The 21942-nt window shown below is 30.7% G+C and overlaps 2 protein-coding genes across 4 annotated transcripts in view; one reads left to right on the top strand and one right to left on the bottom strand.

Moving 5' to 3' along the window:
* LOC136973709 (nephrocystin-4-like) overlaps positions 1–6803 on the top strand; it is a 46576-nt gene extending 39773 nt beyond the window's left edge. For 2 of the 3 annotated variants that reach the window (XM_067268453.1, XM_067268452.1), the window contains 6 exons: positions 900–1041; positions 1130–1254; positions 3075–3241; positions 6056–6199; positions 6266–6407; positions 6480–6803. In XM_067268453.1, coding sequence (XP_067124554.1) covers positions 900–1041; positions 1130–1254; positions 3075–3241; positions 6056–6199; positions 6266–6407; positions 6480–6716 — 957 coding nt within the window. In that variant the 3' untranslated portion in view covers positions 6717–6803. The remainder of the gene's footprint in view (positions 1–899; positions 1042–1129; positions 1255–3074; positions 3242–6055; positions 6200–6265; positions 6408–6479) is intronic. The other variant, XM_067268454.1, reaches the window with a different exon arrangement.
* Positions 6804–10031: 3228 nt separating this feature from the next.
* On the bottom strand, positions 10032–20626 carry AIMP3 (aaRS-interacting multifunctional protein 3). Its single transcript, XM_067268455.1, has 6 exons — positions 20433–20626; positions 20046–20145; positions 19226–19326; positions 14063–14158; positions 11199–11258; positions 10032–10191 (listed from the first exon to the last, which is right to left on the bottom strand). The coding sequence occupies exons 1-6, from the start codon at positions 20517–20519 to the stop codon at positions 10114–10116; spliced, it is 522 nt and encodes a 173-aa protein (XP_067124556.1). The 5' UTR covers positions 20520–20626; the 3' UTR covers positions 10032–10113.
* Positions 20627–21942: the final 1316 nt, after the last annotated feature.

Genomic DNA, 21942 nt, shown 5'->3' with positions numbered 1-21942 from the left:
TCCATGAAAGATTCAAAACATCCAAACTGGAAATCAACTCTGAAGATGACAAATTCCAAAAGTATTTACAGTAGAGCATCGATTAATCGACCCCCGATCGACCGTTGCGTCGGTTAACCGACCGCGTTCTAGTCGGAAAATTCAAATGTCCGCTAGTGATGTGGCGCTACAATATTTGGCTATATCTGGGCTGCTTTAATATTACCTTTGTTAAATTTTTGCGTGTTTTAGCTGGCAACACTGACTCGCCACAAAAGGGAGGCCAGTATTTAAACCAGGCTTAATTTTCTATTTTTTTCTTTATTTTTGTATTTATTTCGTGCAAAATAAAGAAATAATTTTTAACGATACAATAGCGATGATTATTATTTTAAAAAAAAATTTTGTTAGGCTCAACATCGATGAAAATTCAACGCAAAGTAGGTTAATAGTGATATACAAATTACAGGGGATATACTAATATACTATACTAATAATGTATTTTTTCATACTTTTCAGTTATCCGACCAACCCCAGTCACCAATTGAGTCGGATAGTTGATGCTCTACCGCAGTTTGAAAAGAAAAAAATGCAACAGGCGGAACTGTATTAAGCAGTTTTGGCCTGATTTTTATTGTGACGGACTAAAATAATTCATATTCAAAATTATTTTGCATCATTTCCGTCGTACGGTACTTCTTCACTCCATTAACCATCAGTTAGATATCTATATTCAATTATTCCAATTACTCTGTATAAATATAGCATGTGAGAGAAAATGAAGGAATATTATAGTCGATTGTTTAATTTCTTAATAGTATAAAATTAAATATATATCTATCCATTATTAACGAGAAAAGTAGTAAAATATAAAGAATATTAAACTTGATTTTAAAATCAACTTTTCTTTATGATCATAGGTTAACTTCAAAACCGAAGATGCTAAACTTATTTATATTTTAAACATAAATATTCAGCCAGTACCGCCAAACATACAACAAAGCTTTTATTTTCTAGTTTCCGAAAATGCATTTTTAAATCGACGAATAAGAATATCAAAGAGTAATTTTTTACATGCGTATTTTTTTATTAGAAAATCTTTTAATTTACGGTTTGATAAACATTTTTTTCTAAATTTTCATTTTTACAGGAGTTATAACCTTAATTAACAGAAAACATTTTTCTCAAATAAATATTCTGTGTTCCGACAACAATGTTATTTGTGGCATTCAACGGTCTGAGAATATCAAGGATCAGATTGATATATATTTTAAGGTAATAGTAAATTTATCAATTATAATGATTGAAATTATAAATTAAGATTTTGTCTTTTATTTTATATAAAATTTTAATAAATAAAATATTCTTGAAATAAGTAAGGTTGGTCGCGCTTTCTAATTATGCTTGTTCCACGACTGTCACAGACAGCATAGTGATATTTAACCTGTATGATTATGTAGTGATAAGTTTGTCTACAGTATGTTCAGAAGAGAACAGAGGTTCACATAACGCATCTGCATCTTCCACATATCATGAAAATTGAGTCTTGCTTTGCTCTGGATCAATCTTTTCTTCTAATCTTCTAAATAATTTAATTGAATTGTAATTATTGTGGCTATAAGATGGCAGACTAACCACCTATTTTGGGGCTAAATTCATAGTGTAATCAATCTGTTTATGATAATCACCCAGTTAGTTACTTTTTAACTGAGGAATCTTGATATATATTAGCTGTACGCTATTTATATTAATTCAATTCTTTTATGACTAATTGCAATATTTGTTATAAGATAATTGTCAATGACAGTCTCTCAGAATCTAGACATAAAAACATTTCATTGAGTACAGTACACCTTAATAGTGTAAGACGTTTTGTATCATTGAGTCACAAAAGTATACATTAGTTGTTTATTCCTTATTGTGCTATATTTTTCATAATAAATTAAATATTAAATATGTATATTTTTTAATGAAATACATAAACAATTGAAAAATTGAATAACTGATGAATGATGTAGCAAAGATTTTTTTTAACATACAGGTACTCCTCACTTTACGACCGAGTTCCGTTCCGACGACTACGTCGTTAAGCGAATTCGTCGATAAGCAAGGAGCTTGCGCCGGGAATATAGGATCATCGTAAAATTATACAAATTATGCAACAAACTTCAAATTTATTCATGAAAAGACTATTATAGTATGCTATTAGCCTATTATAGTATGCTTAATGCGCGTATCACCATTCACCACTGATCGACACTCAAGCCGAGAAGGGGATTCCCCGAATTGCAGGTCGTAAGTACGAGTGGTCGCTAAGCCGATAGGTCGTAAAGTGAAGAGTACCTGTATTGATTTATATTATTTAAATGTTTTGATAGATTATGGAGCCAAATATAGCATAAGATTTTTTATTCAATGATTAAACTGAGTATATGAGTGTTTGTTTATTGTCCATGAAATATATATTTGATCCAATTTTCTATAATATCAGTCAAAATTAGATATTTTTACAATCTTTATCTACATTTCTAAAAAGAGTGCATGCAAACTGCACATATTCTAATGTATAGTTTATATACACACTTTTTAATGAATGTGTTATCTCACTAAAAATTACAGTTTTAGGGTCTTTCTGAATGGTTTAGTTGCTCTAATTTGAGCTCTGTCTTCATTGTTAATTACGAAAAAAACAAATACAAATTTGTTTCCTGAAATTTCCTTCTATTGCAGCAAGTCAATGAAACTGTTGTTCATATTGTTCTGCATTCTTTATACTGTCGTGGACCTAATAGCTGGAAAAAAGTAAAAACTCTAAATTTATAAAGATATATGTAATTTTTTATTTTGGGAATATATCCTTAGTTAATCCATGTAAAAACAATTTGCTGTATATGATTTCATTTTATGTAATTCAAGGAATATCAGTATTAAAAAGTTCAATTTATATATAGAACTGATACTCTTTGCAGAATATCTACGGCAGAAATTTTCAAGATATTCTCCAAGGAGTGAAATCACACACAGCAAATTGTTTTCACAGTGGTAATTTTTAAATTAATGTAAAATTGCGGCAAATATTTTATATATTTGTACAGGCAGCCTGCGGGGAAGCAGGAATCGAAAGAAGATTCTATCTCTTTTTGTATGACAGTCCTTTTATGAGTAAGCCCATCCATACTTGGCTTATTGAAACTCTTACAGTGCAAAGAATAGATATTTCTTGTCATATGGGACAGTGTGTTCAATCTTCAGTAGTTCTCAAGTAAGTTTTTTTTTTGTTTTTTAAATCTGTCAATAGTATTAATGCTAAAGTGACGAGACAATTTATTTTGCAATTGAGACTAATAGAAACCTAAGAATTTTGACAACTTCTTAGCAGTACAAGATTAATAGAAAAACATTTTGAATGAATATTGTATATTTTGCCTGTTTTATTGATTGCTGTTAACAGTACAGAACAATGGTTTTTAAAGAAATTACATACTTTTAAATATACATAAAGTATAATAGTCCCGATTGTCCGACATAATACAGACCAAAGGTATCCTAGATAATACAGAGCGTTTAGTAAATTATTAAGGAAACTAGATTTGGATGCATTAAAGTGTGCAATATTCTCTATTTTTAGATTAAAACTTGTGTGGAATTTGAAATGGGCCCTACATCATAGTCAGTTTGTAATATGAACCACACTGTGCAATGTTCTGTCATCTTTGTTAATAGATTTCTTTCATAATTCAGCTTGGATGTTGTGTTATCTTGGTATACCGTTTAAAAAAATTTATTTTTAGAACTGTTCAAATGTCTTGTTTCTAACACCATTTTAAATCAGAGGACAACAGGTATTGAACAGATTTAAAATTCTAGATATAAAAAATAATATCTAGTTTTTTATATCTAGAATTATATCTTTATACCAGGTGTATAAGCTTAAATCCGCTGTTTTTTAGTCAGAAAAAAACACGTTTTTTTCATAGCAAGCAAAAACAAATTTATTCAAAGTACTTTCCCTGACTAGCGACACATTTTTTCCATCTCTCGGGCAATGTGTGGATACCATGCCAAAAAAATTCTTTTTCTTTCGAGGCAAACCACTCATCAAGCCATTTCTGGACATTTTCGTAAGAATCGAAGTGGCGCTCAGCGAGCGCGTGGCCCATCGACGAAAATAAGTGATAGTCAGAAGGGGCCAGGTCTGGTGAATAAGCGGGATGGGGTAGCACCTCCCAGTCGAGTGTCTTCAAGTAGTTTTGGACCAATGTTGACGAGTGCGATGGTGCATTGTCGTGGAGGAAAATCAGCTTGTTGTGTCTTTGCTGATAATCTGGCCTTTTTTCACGCAGAGCATGATGCAATTTGATCAGTTGTTGGTAGTAGCGGTGGGCATTGACAGTTTCACCAGGTTTCAACAGCTCATAGTAGACGATACCCTGCTGATCCCACCAAACGCACAGCATCGTCTTCCGTCCAAAGCGATTTGGTCTTGGGGAAGATGTTGATGGTTTTCCTGGATCAACCCACGATTTCTTGCGTTTAGGATTCTCAAAATATATCCATTTTTCGTCGCCAGTTAGAATCCGATGAAGAAACGACTTTCTTTTTTGTCTGGCAAGTAAGATTTCGCATGTGTTTTGGCGTCGCTCCATCTGCCTATCGTTCAATTCATGCGGCACCCATTTTCCGATCTTTTGAATCTTTCCCATGGCACGTAGACGCATGGAAATAGCTGGTTGAGTAACACCCAGTTGCTCGGCAAGCATTTTTTGTGATTGGGTATCGTCCTCGTCCAAAAGAGCCTGCAATTGATGGTCTTCAACCTTCCTGGGCCGATTTTCACGCTTCTTGTCGCTCAGGTCAAAATTGCCGTCTTTGAACTGACGAAACCAATCTCTGCACGTGGTTTCCGATAAAGCACTGTCGCCATAGGCCTCCACAAGCATTCGATGAGCTTCGGCAGCCGATTTCTTCAAATTGAAGCAGAAAAGCAGAGCTTCCCGCATATGCTGTTTTTCTGGCACAAAACTAGGCATGATTAACAAAGGAAAAATGTATGATGTCGTATGAAATCGCTGATGATGTGCACAAATTAATGTTGACAAATGTCAAAGTCATCGAAAAAAAAATATGGCGTCTCCACGGTAGCTTAATACGCTTACTAACGCCATCTATTAGCAAACAGCGGATTTAAGCTTATACACCTGGTATATCTCAAAAAATTAATTCTGTAATTAAGAGGTGAGGTTTTAAAACAAACTGTAAAAAAATCCAATTGAAAACAGATATATTAAAAATACAAAGTATATGGCTTGTACAGTATATATTGAACTATTGGAATTAAATTAGATATTTATTCATTCCTTTGGTCCATAAAACTTGAAAATTATCATCCCTATGCATTAAACAGATTATTGATGCAGTTTTTGTGTGTAAAGAACTTTGTGGATACCATATCAAGAGTGATAGATCAGAAGGGAATGCAAACCAAATCCTACTGGAGAAAGAAGAAACATTTAGGAAATTTTGTAAATGCTGTTTTATTTTACAACGTTTTTTCTACGCAAAAGTTTAACGGCATTAATTAGATGTGATTTGTACTGATAGGAGCCAAATAACAAATTTGACCAATACACCTTTCTGGCCTATCATTCCTTGTATTTGATAGGATTCAAAAAGTTTGAGAACTTGGTGTGTAGTTCCTTGTCTTGAATAGTTTAAAACACTGATGCACAACCACTTTCAAACCAATCCCCTAGATCAACAATACACTTTTCTAGCACTCGTACAGTCTCTTTAAACCATCTTTTGCAATTACCTCTAATACCTTATTAGATGACTCATCCTGAAATCATTTTGAGTCATCAAATGAAGTAAAAGCAGCATCACAGGCGGTATTATAATTGGTTGCAAAAGATGGCTTAAAGCAGCTGTATGAGTGCTGGAAAAAGTATTGTTTTGAAGGTTGTGCATCAGTGTTTTAAACTATTCAAGACAAGGAACTATACACCAAGTCCTCAAACTTTCGGATCCCACTTTATGTGTATATATAAATTTTATATACGTTGAATTCATATTTTAGAGGTGCAGATGAAACACACTTAGTCCAGTGTTTCACTTCTCATCCAACAGAGCTGCAGTTGTTTCCAAATGGTTATTTTACGTTATCAGCAAACACATTTCAAGAATTACAACTTATTGCCAAATCAGATTTACCGGGCACAAAGTATGTATATAAAACTACTTTCTTTTCTTTCTTTATGTGAATGGTAATTAAAATTTTTTTCTATAGAAAAATCTATGTAAACCTAGTCAATATGGAATTCTATAGTTTAATGAAAACTTGGCTTATTGTTCTAATGTGTCAGAGACCAACAATCACAAAATCATACCAAGTGCAATTATCAATAACCAGTCAGGACATTGCCATAAAGGTAATATTTACATTGTAATATTTATTAAATTAATTATTTTAAAATGAAAATCTATAATTAATTGTTTTTTAGAGAATCACATATTCCAATCAATATAATTATCCAAAAACATACTTGGTTTCAAGCAGTCACCCACAACTATTGCAATTGGCAGAACAGAAATTCAGCATCAAACCTAGAAAAAACTATTCGTTGGGACTCTTATTTTTCCCTCAACATAAACCAATGTCCGAAGAAATATTTATTTTCGTAAATAATTTGGAAGGGAAAAATGAAGAAACATTTTCCATCAGAATGGTTGTTTCTTAACTGTTTTATATAAATTGTAAATAATACTAAATTATTAAAATTTTTCTATTTATTTATAACAAATTCTTTTTGCATTTTGATACTTTATGAAATCTGCCTAACATATTTCAGTTTAATAAAATTATCAGTTTCAACACTAAACTTAACAACCGAAATAATTTTGATGTACTGTACTATATTTTCTGCTTTACTTTTATATGTAATTTCAAATAATGGTTCTCCTTAATTAATTGTAACATTAGTCAAATTCAAAACACATTGTTTATTGACTTAACCTACTTTTGCATATTTGTAGACTTTTAAACATATATTTAGTAGTAATAGCTATTCTTCCATTGGAAATCATTACCTCATCTTTGACCATTATGCGGCTTTTTTAATACTCCTTGTGACGGTTGCTATGTCGTACGAAGCTCATTTTGGCCAAAATTGGAGAGGTGAATCAAGCAACAACTATACACACAAGTAATTGTTGTTGCCGAGGCAGGGATCGACGGACTCAAGGTGTTCCTACTTCAAGTTGCTCCACTTGAGTTTCATTGATTCTTCTAGTTGTTTATAAATATTTATATAAATGTAAATAAGGAGAATACTATTTAATCTTTTATATCATTGATCCGAACCAGATTCTAAGATATAAATTTTTTTTTCACTCTAAATAGACCTGTGCTTCAGCCAGTGTTACACGAAGTTTGCATAATAGCTGAAAATTACTTTTTATCTATATCTAGTGTTAGGATGATTGGCCACACTCAGTGGTATGGCCAGTAGGGAAAGGGGAAAAGGGGGAGAACCTCGGGCACCCCGGTTTTTAGTTTTTATTTAGCATATTTAGTTAATTAAGTCCTGTGAGGTGTACAGTACATTAAGAACTAATATTTATTTATTAGTATTATGGTTAAAAATTTTTGTTTTGTTTAAAAGTTCCAACTCAACTATTGCTGTATTTTGTGTGTTTTTTTTTCTTTTCTTTTTACAAGTATAAAGAGGCCCAGTCTCCTTGGTTAAGCTACTGAGCATATTAGATGGTACATAAGATGATAAATGAAGTGTGTTTGAATTCCTATCACTTTCTGTTGTCGTCATAAAACAAGGTTCATGTCTAAAATACTTCCCTTGTTCATGGAGTTATCACTGAATCATTTGTAATTTATGAAGATGGAGATTCTTCAGTAATAACATATAAACCAATTTAAATTATATTTTATAAACTAGAATAGAATCAGATATAAAATAGAGACTTCTTTTCCTCTAAATTCTACCATATAATTCATATTTACATACCATACATTGTTTATTTCTAATATTGTAAAAATAAGATTATTTGATTTAAAATCATGATTATAAGAATGCTTACTCCAACCTCAATTGTTGATACTTTAATTATACATAATATATTGTTCTGTTTGGAAACAATAATTGGGGATTTTTTTTTTTACCTCTTCTGGTTGTGGCTTGTAGTATTGCAGCTAACTGTGTTTCTAATGATATGTGTTACAAGCTCCTTACTAGTCTCTTATAAAATTCGCTCACATCAAAATATTCTTCAGATTTATCTAAAATTCCAACCGATCAGGCAATTTTTGCAGCATGTGGTTTTGCTCATTCACTTTTCATGTTCATACTATTGATGTGTAGTGCGAGAGAAAAATATAGAAAAAGTTCTTTTTTTTTTTAATTCATTAAAACTTAATAATTTATATATCTTGTAAACCACAAAGCTCTAAATCTCAATATAAGCGACATTACAATTATATACTCATTTTTATTTTTTGTTGCAAATTTTAACTGCACAATCTTTCAACAGCAATAATTGTATTTGCTGTACACTTGATAAATGGTAAAATTATTTCTATGAGATGAGGAAAACAGTGCTGAAATTGTAAACATGATCCAATAAGATTTGATTATTAACTGAATTGTATGTTGTTCATATGATTTAGTCTATGGTAAAATTGGTTTTGTTTTGCATCTTTTTGCTCAATGTTGCAGTTTTCAAGAACCTATTAGATATTAAGCAAGAACTTGCTGTACAGTACATATTTTATTTATCATGCATTTTTATCCGTTCTCTGCCGAGACACATTTCGGCAGAGATTAAAGGCTTTGTGTCGATTGTGCTGCGCTTCATCGTGTGATATAAACCAAATATAAAGGCAGACAGTGTTTTAAATTAACAAGTATAGTACATATGTTGCTTTAAAGCATTGTATGACATTTGACATATGATTGAGCTAAATATAACTTTATTATTCCTTTTCACTTTATAAATGACATGAAAAAACCTTAAAAAATTCAAGAATGTCCTCACAGATAAAGGGTTTTTAAATTAGTTTTCAAATCTCGAGCAAAATATAATTGTCTAAACCTTGTACGTTTTATTCTTTTCCTCTAACGGATATTGAGACAAGTTTTTCACCACTTATTTGGCACAAAACAAAACTTCTGAAACTTCAATACAGACTAGAACCTGAGTTTCTTGGAGAAGCAGGCAATGTATTTACACAAAACTTCTCTTATCAATGACAATAAGATTGATTGATTTATTACTTATAATTGAAAAAATTTGAGATCATCAATGGTACAATAAACAGCCAAAATTTGATCTTTTAAATTATCATACAACAAAAAAACTACATTTCTGTACTCAACATCAGATATGTTACTTGCAATTAAATTTTTTATACATGATAATTTCTGAAACAATAATCACATTTAGGTTCATTAATGCAATATGTGTGTGAGATAATATTTGAGAATATTAATCTTGTCTAAGTTTTAAATTCTACATTATTGGAAAAATCATTTCATGTTTTAAAATTTTACATTGAATAACATGATTAAAACTGTAACGATTACATTTCAATAATTTCTAAGTGAAGCGTTTTTGGATCTCTTTCATCATTTATATATTAATGCAATATCTAAACTTATTTAAACATACAACTTTCCTAAAGCTAATAAATTTATTTTTCGATACGATTCGTTAGTAAATTACTAACGATTACAATGCTTAATTTCCAGTGTCTATGATAGTTACATTTGTTAATAATAAATTATTTAGAAAGTTCTCCACTAGTTTAATGAAATGTAAACCAAAATTAAATTCATAAACTGCTTATTGCAATATTAACTTACAATAAAGAAGTTTGTAAGCATGTAAAAAGTTTAACCCCTAAAATGAGCAATATATTTAATATCTTTCATCTAATAGATACTAAGATTGTTCATTTGAAATCATTGTACTGTACATTGTCAAATTCACAACATGCATCTTAAAAATAAATAAAACAGCACATTACATAAAACACTTACTTAAAAAAAATAACAACAGTATATTTTTGTCAAATCTTCACAAATACATCTGAAGGATAAATTTAAGTCATGTTATAAACATTTAATATAATGTTGTTTTGCTGAATACTACGTGGGAGAAATGGTGCCTTAATGGAGCAAGACATTCTTCGTGTTGAATCTGTAATAATTTAAACAGATAAGCTTAATATATTTTAGACTGTTTCAAAAATAAATTTACAATTTAAACATTTTATTTAACTAGGCTAAATCCAGATTTATTCATATAATATACACTCTTGACACTGTATATACAGTAGAACCTCAATTAACAGGTTCCACATTATCCATGACTAACCCTAAAAAATTGTTGATTAATATATGTATATATTGTTTTTCTTGTGATTAAATTCACTAAGGTACAAAAAGAAGCATGAAAATTTTACCATTATAAATCTTAGACTTCCATTACCATTACAAATGTGTCATCTGAAGCAGCATTGGTTCACATTAGACTTTATTTACCTTTACCTACCATATTTAAAGTCTACATACGTTACCTTGGATAATCATGGTATGATATATGGCAATCGCCTGGGATATGTAGGTTGGCAAATTTAATGTGAGTACAGTTAACAGAAAGAAGTGAATTAAAAAATATCCATTGTCCAATGAAATAACTTAGATTTAGTTAACTTTCAGAAGTTTTATATTAACATGTTGAAAGTTATTTGCATATCTCAAATTCTAATTTTCTCATTTAAAAAAATTATTTAGAACAAGGCGTCCTTTATAGCATAATGTGAAAGTGCACTGAGGCAACAAGGTATACTGTTTAGCCCTCCCTATTTGTGGCCTAGCCAGAGAATGAGCAAAACAACTGTTCTGAGATCAAGCAGAAGCTAGATCCAAAGCTCTAATATTGAGATTTGAATCTAGCTCTTCCAATTTTTTTACTTCTCATTGGCTCATGATGATCGACATGCATGGCAGCATACTACTTTTTTAAATTTCTTTAAAAACAACAGCTATAGATTCTAAGATATTTTTGCATTACTACTTCAGCATAGAACTATGAATTTTTTAAAATTTCAGAATAAAAGTGAATAAGAATGTCATTACAAAAATATATTTATACAGTACATTGTTTTTATGATTGCATTAAAATAACATAAATTTTGAACTTACCAAATTAAACCACCTTGAAACATTAGAATATAACTGTTTTTCCTTGAAATCTAATTTTTTCTGAAATAAGAAAATATATTTTTACGAATAAATTAATTATAATAAAAAGTAATTTTACAAACTAATAAAGTTAAAATCCAATCTTGTACTAACATTATTAAATGAATAACCAGTTTTAAAATTAAGATAATTTTTATACCTTTTGGATTAATTTGTTAATATGAAGTACCAGGACAGACACTATTGTTGCCAGTTTTATAGTGTCAATTATGGTTAACCAGCATAGATAAGGAAAGAGTAACAAATTGCTAAACCTGTATTACAATAATAAATTATTGTCTATGGATCAGATTTGAACCAGATATTAGAATTCATTTTCTTCTTAATAATAGCTAGATAACAGAAACTACTATTTTCCCTCCATTCTAAGATGCACCATTGTTTTGAAAGTTATTTTATATAGGAAAAAATATTTTTAAATAACACTAATTATTCTAATAAAATTGCCATAAAACAGGTCTGGCAATCTTTTCATTTCCTTCTGTTACAGCATTAAAAAGAAAAATTTTTTCTATGATATACAATAATTAAATTAAATACTTTATCAAGAAAACTCATTTGAACTGATGTGATTTGCATGCACAATGGCGAGGAGCTGAACCACATGCCAAAGGCTGCATGACTTGCACTTCGACTGCCACATTCCCAAGACGAAGCAATCTCTAACAAAAAAGCAACAACAAGCACATGTTGGATGGTGAAGAGAGGCTCGTGTGGGATAAGACGACTGGAATAACGTTCTCTTCAGTGACGAATCCCTATTTTGTCTTTCCTGTGGTGACCAAGGCCTTCGAAAAAGGACTGTATATGAAGAGATCCGTGAAGTTTGCATCGTCTGTCACGATCTGGGGATGCACGAGTGCTAATGGCATAGGACAACTGTGCATTCTTTGGGAACATGTCAATACACAGACATTTCAAAACATCTTGGTATCAACAGAGGATTTAGTTGAGGAAACATTTCTATTTCAACAAGACGGGAATCCTCTCATACTGCAAAGTCAACAATACTTTGGTTACAAGAACAACAAATTGCAATCTTGCCTTGGCCAAGCAATTCCCCAAACTTAAACCCCGTTGAAAATTTGTGGGGAGTCACGTAACGACGACTTAACGAACGGTGCCCAACTTCTACGGAGGAACTAGTGACGTGCATTCGACACATTTGGAACTGCACCACCAGAAACGAATGTGAAACATTAATCGGCACCATGCCTGACAGATTGCGAGCAGTAATTAGGGCAAATGGCAATGCCAAGAAATATTAAGTTTATTTTGTTGTATTTCCTATATTTAGCTAATATTTTAATTTATTGTCATGGTCAAACTGTTATTCTATTTTCTTGTCATTTCATTTTCATTTGTAACAAAAAACATTTGAGTTAATTTGTCTGATTAATGGATATAATAAACAGTGCTTATGTATGTTTATGTAGTATTGAAAAAAGTTTCGTACTCTGTGCTGTTCATGAGAAAATGTACACTAAACTTTCAGTCAGACGAATATTCTAATTTTTTTGTCTAGGAGTTGTAATTAAAAATCAAATTAGTCCAAAATGTTTATATAAATACTGATATTGGATCCTACATTCAGCTTATGGAGAGAAATGCAAACTAAAAGCTTGTACATAATAAAATAAAGAGAATTTTTTTTTGTTGAAGTTTGCCATTAGCAGCACTCATGTAATGAAAAGGGTTTATGAAGTCCTTTTTGTCTCTTTATATTCTGCTATTTATCAGTCCTCTATTAGATGCCTTGTAATAATAATCTACTATGTGCCACATAGAAATTATAACTAAAATTTACATAAACATTTTAATGTTGAAAAAAAAATCTGTCATTTTGAGTATTTCTATAAAAACCATGAATTTTGGCTTATTCTGTTTTATTTATCACATTTAAGACATTTTTTTCTGATCTTACTGCTAAATGAACTCAAAATTTTTCAAAATATCCTTACGGAACTTAATAATTATCAACAGCAATGTCGTATAACGATGCATACTAAAAATTAGTGTAATATGTATGGGTATCCGTAGATTATTGTGTGAAATTAACTGTGGCAATCCCCTTATATATGCAGTGGAAGTTTCAATTAAATAAAGACAGGTGTTAAAGCAGTGTTAACGTGGATAAGTTTTTCTCGGAAAATAAGGTGTTGCCAAATTTGCTATTTTTGTGCCAGGTGCGATTTCCGATATGTAGTTTAATTATGATAGTTATGAAATTGCTAATGTGATATTGTATTCTTTGTTTAGAAACTTATTTTAAAACTTTACACTTCACATTTTGTTTGCAAAATCAAATTGAAATGTCTGCAGATAAAATGTATACAATAGGCTTCATATGTATTTTAAATTTTGTAAAGGATATAAGGCTATACAAACAGTAAAAAAATACTTTTAGTGTATGGGGAAGATGCTCCTAAATGTCAAATGTGGTTTAGAAAGTTTCGTTCGGGAAATTTTGAACTAAAGAATACAAAACGTATGGAGTGCCCAAAAGCTGTTTACAAAGAGAAATTTCAGGAAGAGATTGTTAAAAATCAACGACCAACAACTTGTAAACTTGCAACAAATCTTTGTGTTAGTGACGAGATGGTTGTCTACCACATGCATCATTCAATTCTGATGAAAGTTAAATTGATTTAACTGAAAGTAATAAAAATCATTTGCGGCATTTTAATAACACCCATTTTATCGCCCTATCCTTAGTCTCTAAAAGTTTTTCCTGGGAAGAACTCTGAATATGTTTGATATATATTACATAAATTACCATTTTAAATTATTTAAACTTTACTTACATATATATTATGTAGTCCACAAAATAAAACTAAATCTGCTAACGATAATTTATTTCCGACGAAATATACTTTATTTTCAAGATAATGATTAAGTTCCTGAAATAAGAGAGAAAATAAATAAATAAATATTAATTAATACATGAATATTTTTAAAATTATTTACTGAATAATTAGTATTTAAATATATCTTCACATACGTCAAATATCACGAATCATACATATATCTCAGACAGATTAAAAGTTAAAAATTCCCTGGCATGTAAGATTTTTTAGTTGTGATATTACAGAATTTTAAAATACTTGAGCAGAGACTTAATGTTAAAATACAGACACACGAAGACTTATAGGGCGGTTTTACCAATTATTATTGTTTTCTTTATCTTTGAGATAGTAGAGCAATGCAAAATCATTTTTAAGTAAAAAAAACGGCCTCAAAGAGATGAATTTGTTCTAGGTCAAGCTAATGTAAAAAATATTCTTCTAGTTGATCCCAAAAAAGTCTTCTTACCTCCGCTGCATAAAAAAATTTGGATTAATAAAAGCTTTATCAAAGCACTGGATAAATGTTGCGCTGCTTTCAAATACCTTAAACAGATTTTTTTTTTTTTCAAAACTAAGTGATGTTAAGCTTAAAGAAGGATTACTTGTTGGATCTCAGATCAGAAAAATACTGCATGGTTTTCTCAAAAATTAAATGACATTGAACTAAGTGCATGGATGTCTTTTAAAGGAGTTGTAACACAGTCTTTGGGCAACAGAAAAACAGAACTTGTAGGAGAATTACTTGAAAACTACAATAAAATGGGATGTAGAATGTCCCTTAAACTACACATTTTACATTCACATTTAAATTTTTTCCCTGAAAATTTGGGTGCCTTCAGTGATGAGCAAGGGAAAGGTTCCACCAAGATACTCTAACAATGAAACAATGAAACAATGGAATCCTGGAAAGATGGGAGATTATTGCTAGTTCCTTATGAGAGAAAGTGATGCAGAATATAAATGAAAATCAGCATTTGCAAAAAAAGTTTACATTTATGTTCAATCATCCATAGTTATTTCATATGTTTTTTGTAAATATACCAAATTGAAAAATTGTTTTAAGTTGAATTTCAGTCATATTTTTAAGCACAATCAACAAAACCTTTAATCTACAGTAAGGAAAATTCTAATGTCAAACTGACAAATGTTTTTATCTTAACCAAGATCTGCATCACTAATTATACTCCAAATTGGAATGCACAGAACACAATTTTTCAAAAATAATTTTTAAACACAAGGACAAGAAAATAACAATACATTCACATATGTGAAAGTGAGTATATTGTTAATCCTTATTCTTAATTTTCTCGCAATAAAAAGTTATTCGACGACAAATATTTAAATTTAAGTTTTAAAATTTATTTAACGTAACATTTCTAAAATTCTGGAAGCAAAATTCTCAAACAGTGAAAATGGTTAATTAATGTTAAATGACTATTAAATACTTATCTGTCAAAAATATCTCATTCAGAACATCTGTCTCGTCTAGAAGAAAGACTCTACTTATGTAGTTAAAGCTGTCGATAAATTTCCTTTAAATTACATATAGAAATTTAACAACATATATATTACTTTTTCTTCCACAAAGATTAAATTATTATTAATAGTGTGAGGGTCAGGAATTTTAGAGAAAATACTTTAGAAAATTAATAGAAATTTGTTAAAAATTTAATATAATAAATCGAAATTTTTATCAAAGTTAAAAATCATAGAGAACAAGGAATAAATGTTTCCTTTGTTTAACAGTCAGTTCCTGAGAGAGATCTTTATCTCCCATGACTAAAAGGGTGACTAAATCTGAAAGACACATCAACCACACCCAGTCAGATGATTCTTAAGATCGATCTCCATTGGAAGAGATCTGGAGAAATTAAAAGGTATAAATAGGGGACTTTTTCCCGCCATCGAGGTAGTCTCGTACAGGGAAGAATTCTACGTGTAAGGTAGCCCTTCCAATGAACTACCATAGAGGCACCTAAGATCTCCATAAGAAGATAGCCATACAAAATGTTGCATAGTTCCTAAACCCAACAATGGTCATATACAAAACAATGACCATTAGCAATCTTCTTTCCCAATGTAACGAAAGAAATGAGGCAAAGAAAAGTATTATGAAGGTAGTATAACAGATTGATGTAAACTCTTTCTCACGCGTATGTCACGCATATAGGATAATTTAGATTTAAGTTAGATAGTTTGGTATCTCCTAGAGAATAGGCCCAGAATACATCATTGTAATTCCATGAATTTATATTCTTATTTCACTTTGTAATCCAATTAATTGTATATATCCATTTCATTTATTTTATTAAATTTTATTGTTATTTGTTTAAAAATGATCTCATTTGTTATCAATGCAGCACTCCCACTCACAAAATCTTAAACTCTTCTTAGTAATCCACATCCAATTTAATGATAATTGTTTACGCATGTTAATCCACAGGAAATTGATTAACTGGTGTCAGTCCTGACAGAGATCGGGATTTTACGATCTTGATCTCCCATATCGCTCGTACAAAGGCCATTCCTTCGACATAGTGAGCGGAACGAAGGTTTTGACAGGGTGAACGCAAAGGTTAATAGCGTAAATGAGCCCTGTATTCTCACAATAGGCACATTTCAAAATGATTAACTATCAATAAATATTAGTTATTCAACCAACTCAGCTACAGTGTAACTATGACTTATGACTGTACCTCACTTCTGATAACATCTCATAAATTGAGACAAGTTTTTCCATTAATTTTTATTTTGTATGATCAATATTTAAACCTCATTCTGACACAACAAAGTCACCATATCCACATTCTCCAAATAATTTTGAAGTGTTACAAATGTTCCATTAATCTATCAACCAATGATTCTAAATGAAATAAAATACAATAAAAAGTATTGATTAGACTGATCATTAATATAAAAGGAATTAATACAAAATGAGAGAAGCAAACACAAGTTATTGAACATTTCTATGTATATATTTCATAGTTAAGACAATAAGAAAGTAAAAAACAAGTAAATTAGAATAAAATTGCAATTGCCAATTAAAAAAAAATCTGTAATGTAGAGTTAAAGTTCATTAAACTGTATAATCATTTTAGAATGAACAGCACTATCTAGCAAATAAAGACAGAACATGTTGAATGAAACATTGTTTACTCTAATCTGCATTTTCCATCTAATCATAATAAGTAGAAATTTCAATTTCGTTGCACTTTCAACTACAATATGTTGTAAAATCAGTTAGCATGTCTTGTATTGAGTATTTTATCTCTATATTTTTTAGCTTACTAAAAGCTGTAAAGCAGATTAAAAGATCAAAAAAGTGAAAGTTCCAAACAGACTATCAAATAAAACCATTTATAAATATGTACTCCGTATATGTATAAATGTATAATCTGTATAAAATATGTAAAAAAAGATTCCACTACCACAGGCGTCAAGAGTATTTACCGGAAGATGTACGATATTAAACATGAAGCTCACAACAATAGTAATTTTATTTTATATTTTAAACTGTAATGATATCTTTACAATTTTAACTGTAAATACACAATTTCAAACGAAGTGTCCATGTATCAATACCACCTGGAAGAAATCTCACATGTCATGGTATGTCATACCTCGTTATGATAAAACAATTTTAATATAAGAAACTTATAATGTGTTTTATTGTACAGCTGACAGAAGAGGGGCCTAAGCCCGAAACGCGTATCGGCATATGGAAGAACCAGAAATAAAGATGTAAAAAAGCCTCGTGTCTCCTAATACACCTAGTAGTGAATATAAATACAAAAAAACCATTTATGTTTTAATGGGACTATTCTAAGAAAATTGATGATTAAAATACAAACTATGTATGCAACGTTATGTATAATGTATCTGCTTTATCTGCTTTATGTTTAACGTTATGTAAACTTAAAATTGTTTAGTTGTACAGTAGAGCATCGATTATCCGACCCCCGATTAACCGACCGCATTCTAGTCGGCAAATTCAAATGTCCGCTAATGATGTGGCGCTACAATATTTGGTTATGTCTTGGCTACTTTAATATTATTTTTGTTAAATTTTTGCATGTTTTAGCTGGCAGCACTGGCTCGACCATGAAAGGTAGGCTAGTATTTAAACCAGGCCTAATACACTATACTAATAATGTATTTTTTCATACTTTTCGGTTATCCGACTTTTCAGTTATCCGACCAACCCCAGTCCCCAATTAAGTCGGATAATCGATGCTCTACTGTATTTAAATGTTAAATTTTTATTTTTATATGAACAAAGTTACAAGTACAATAAACTACATAAAACAGATTAATTGTAATTCAAAGAAACTGAAGCTTAAATATAAACGAGTAACCCAACAAAGCACTGAACTTTTCAGAAACCCAGAAGATTATTTGTAATTAAATACTTTTTGAGATACTTTATCCCAACTTTAAATTGTCAGTAGTAAAAATTCAAATACAGAACAAAGAAATTTTTAAATCTAATGACAATTCATTATGTTATTGAACATGTTTTTAAAACTATTTGTTGCTTGTTATGGAATGCATAGTTCAAACTGTCAGAATTTACTGAAATTTCCTTGTTCTATAACATAACAACAGATTTAAAGACTACTCTGTTTGTACTGATAATAATGAACTATACCTATCCCATCTTAAAAATGGGCAGGAAAGAAGCCTTCATTCAAGTTGACAGCAAACAATTCAATTGCAGGTTACAGATATACATGGATAAACATTAAAACTGATATAGCCATATATTTTGGATATGACTCATTCCTCATCTTTCAGCTAGAATTGGAACAGTTCATTATTACATTCATATCAGTTCAACCAGTATGTATGTAAAGTAAACAAGTATATAAAGTAACTTGAAAAACATTTAATCATAAACAAGCTTCCACCCTCCTGAAGATTTTAGCATTTTGTTGGCCAACTTGTTTTATTATGGAGTTTCATTTTTTATATTATTATAAAAAATGAAAGTTAAAAATATATCTATTTCAGCTTAAAATTACAATAAATTTAAATAAAATTCTTATAATTTAATAAAAAATATATTGAAAATTTTTCATAGTATATTTATTTTAAAACCGGTGTTTATTAAGTTAAACTTGCCTGTAAGATTGTTTCATGATCTGCCAAAAGAGCGTATTCTAAATCCGAAGTTCTATATTCTAACCATTGATCAATGACACATTGATCCTCTAAAGATTGACCTAAATCATAAAAGAGACGAATCAATCGATGCCATAAAATTAATATTATTCATACATCCGTAATTTAAGCGACTTGTCCATTTAAAATAAATTAGTTTAGTCGGTGACAATTTTAGGTTTACGCCTACGTCCTTGTACTTTTAACCTAATATTCCTATACTAAACAGTATAAACATACAATTATAAGTACTTTATTTTTACCCAGAAATTGGCTAGAATTCTAGACCTCGTACAAGAGGCATACACACAGGTGATGCTTCTGATATATGATATCAAGATTTTCCATTATAAATTTATATAAGAATAGCCTTGCAAATAAGTCTATACTTAGAATATACCAGTTTCCTGAATGAACGAATGGCTCCGTTCAAGTATGCCGACTTCACCTTATTAAGAAGAGGCTCGGACGAAGTCGACGTGCTCGAACGGGGCCATTCATTCATCCAGGTAACTGGTATATTCAAAATTGGCAAAACATAGAAATTCAAAACTTTTTGTTCCTCCAAAACCACAGGGTCTTATAAGTCTATACTCGTCACAGCTTCGTGCAACCTAAAATCGCCACCAAGTTCGGTTATGACCGAAGCTACAACATTGCAGATTTGGTGCGTATGTTTACTACACACCAAATCTGTGTAGTAAACATATAGATTTGACATTTAAATAAGAAGAATTTCAATATAATTCAAGTTAAATGGTACAATTTACCATTTTCTTACCTAATAAACCATTCTTCTGCTTTGAATTTTCTATGAGGTATTTAAATATTGTCACTAGACCATTAACTTGTTTACCGTCTTTAGTTGTCAAGGAAGGAATCTGAAATTAATTTAAACGATAAATTCAATTGATGTAGGGTAAGACATAAACACTCATTTGATCTATACATTGTCAATTTCCCGCATTAACTTAATACCAAATTTTATTTTAAATATTCATTCCATTTAAAGTTAGAGAGATTAAAGAGTAAGCACGTTTATCCTTTCAATGATCATCTATCGAACCGGCATGGCGCGCTCGTGCCTCAAAAAATACGCTAATACGTAATATCAACGTTTTAAATTAATTAACTTTGTATATATCTTAATAACATTCGAAAACTTTACCTTTAAATTTGGATCTAAACCAGTTTTGCATCCCTCCACGCCGAAATATTGGACGAAAACGTTTAACTGTTCGACGACGGTCGCCATCTTGGATATTGTAAATAGAGGGAGTTGTAACAGGAAATGACGTAACGATTAATGGTTTAACCTGAAACGTAATAAACGTAATAAAAATAAATTTCACACCCCTACACCAGGAACTAGCTACACATTTAACTCATATCATCAACAATCCAAATTTTCTCAAGAGGGCTTCATCTATATGAGACCAAAAAAGAACAACTCCAAAGACCCTGCACAGTATGAATCAATTACATATCTTTCAATGCTTTACTTGCATAGCAAACAAAGTATACAATCATAATGATTAACGCGATATTCTTATATAATAATATAAAGGATGCAGTAGAAATCACAGAGTTTGCAAAGAACAACTACTCTTTGATTCTACTATCCTACGGCAAGTCCATAAGCAACACAGAAACACACACAGCACAGAAAAGCATTCGACAGTCCCACACACTTGGTTGCAGCACACACTTAGCATCTACACAACTCATTTCCTTGGTTTTACCATGTTTCACTGGAGGACATCATTACATCTTAACTTCAATACTCACATAAAAACAAATCAAATATACGTTGAGCGAGAAATTTTTCAAAGAGATTCCTTGAGTCCTCTATAGTTCTTCCTTTTACTTAAAACTTACATTCTAAGCACCTGGACATAGCTCAATACATAAATAACACAGATATTAAGCAGTCATGGATCCAAAAGGCACTTCATGGCAGGCGTACCTATGACCTAACTCGGGACTATGTTGACAAAACTGCGTCAAATTACTGGACGACTGGATGACTAAGTCCGCCTGTTTGGAGAAACTGAGGGGTTTATAATTGTCATTCAAGGTTCAAGTCATAAACACTAAAAACAATAGAAAACACATCCTGAAGGATACATCACACATAAATGAGTCTTGCAGAAAATGCCACATTCTGCTAGAAACAATACAACATATAACCTCTGGTTGCAAGCTCTTAGCACAAGCAGACTATTTACATAGGCATAATAAAGTAGCAAATGCTTGCACACAAACACATCCAGGTACCATACTACAAATATACTCCAAAAGCAGTATTAGAAAATGACACACACAAAATATACTACGACAGAACCATAATATATATATATATATATATATATATATATAAATGAGGATGTTTGTTTGTTCGCTATACACTCCTATGCCGTTCGAACAATTGCTACGAAACTCGGTAGTTACGTTCAAATATGTCTAACTTATAATTTAAAATATTCAAATATATCAATCAACCGATAACAATATGCTTTTGCCGATAACATTCGACAAAGGCCTCAAGAACAAGGTATGACTTGTCCAATGCAGGTATCAACTTTTCTTAGAATGCATTAAAGGCTTCTTGGGTTTATCTTCTTTGTCTGAAACCATACTGTCTGCTATCCAAAATGTTATATTTATCTACATAACGA

Source organism: Centruroides vittatus, unplaced genomic scaffold, assembly GCF_030686945.1.
Source record: "Centruroides vittatus isolate TY-2023 unplaced genomic scaffold, ASM3068694v2 contig_3283, whole genome shotgun sequence".
Classification (NCBI taxonomy): domain Eukaryota; kingdom Metazoa; phylum Arthropoda; class Arachnida; order Scorpiones; family Buthidae; genus Centruroides; species Centruroides vittatus.
Note: the sequence above shows the minus strand (reverse complement) of the source record. Positions and strands in the feature narration are given on the sequence as shown.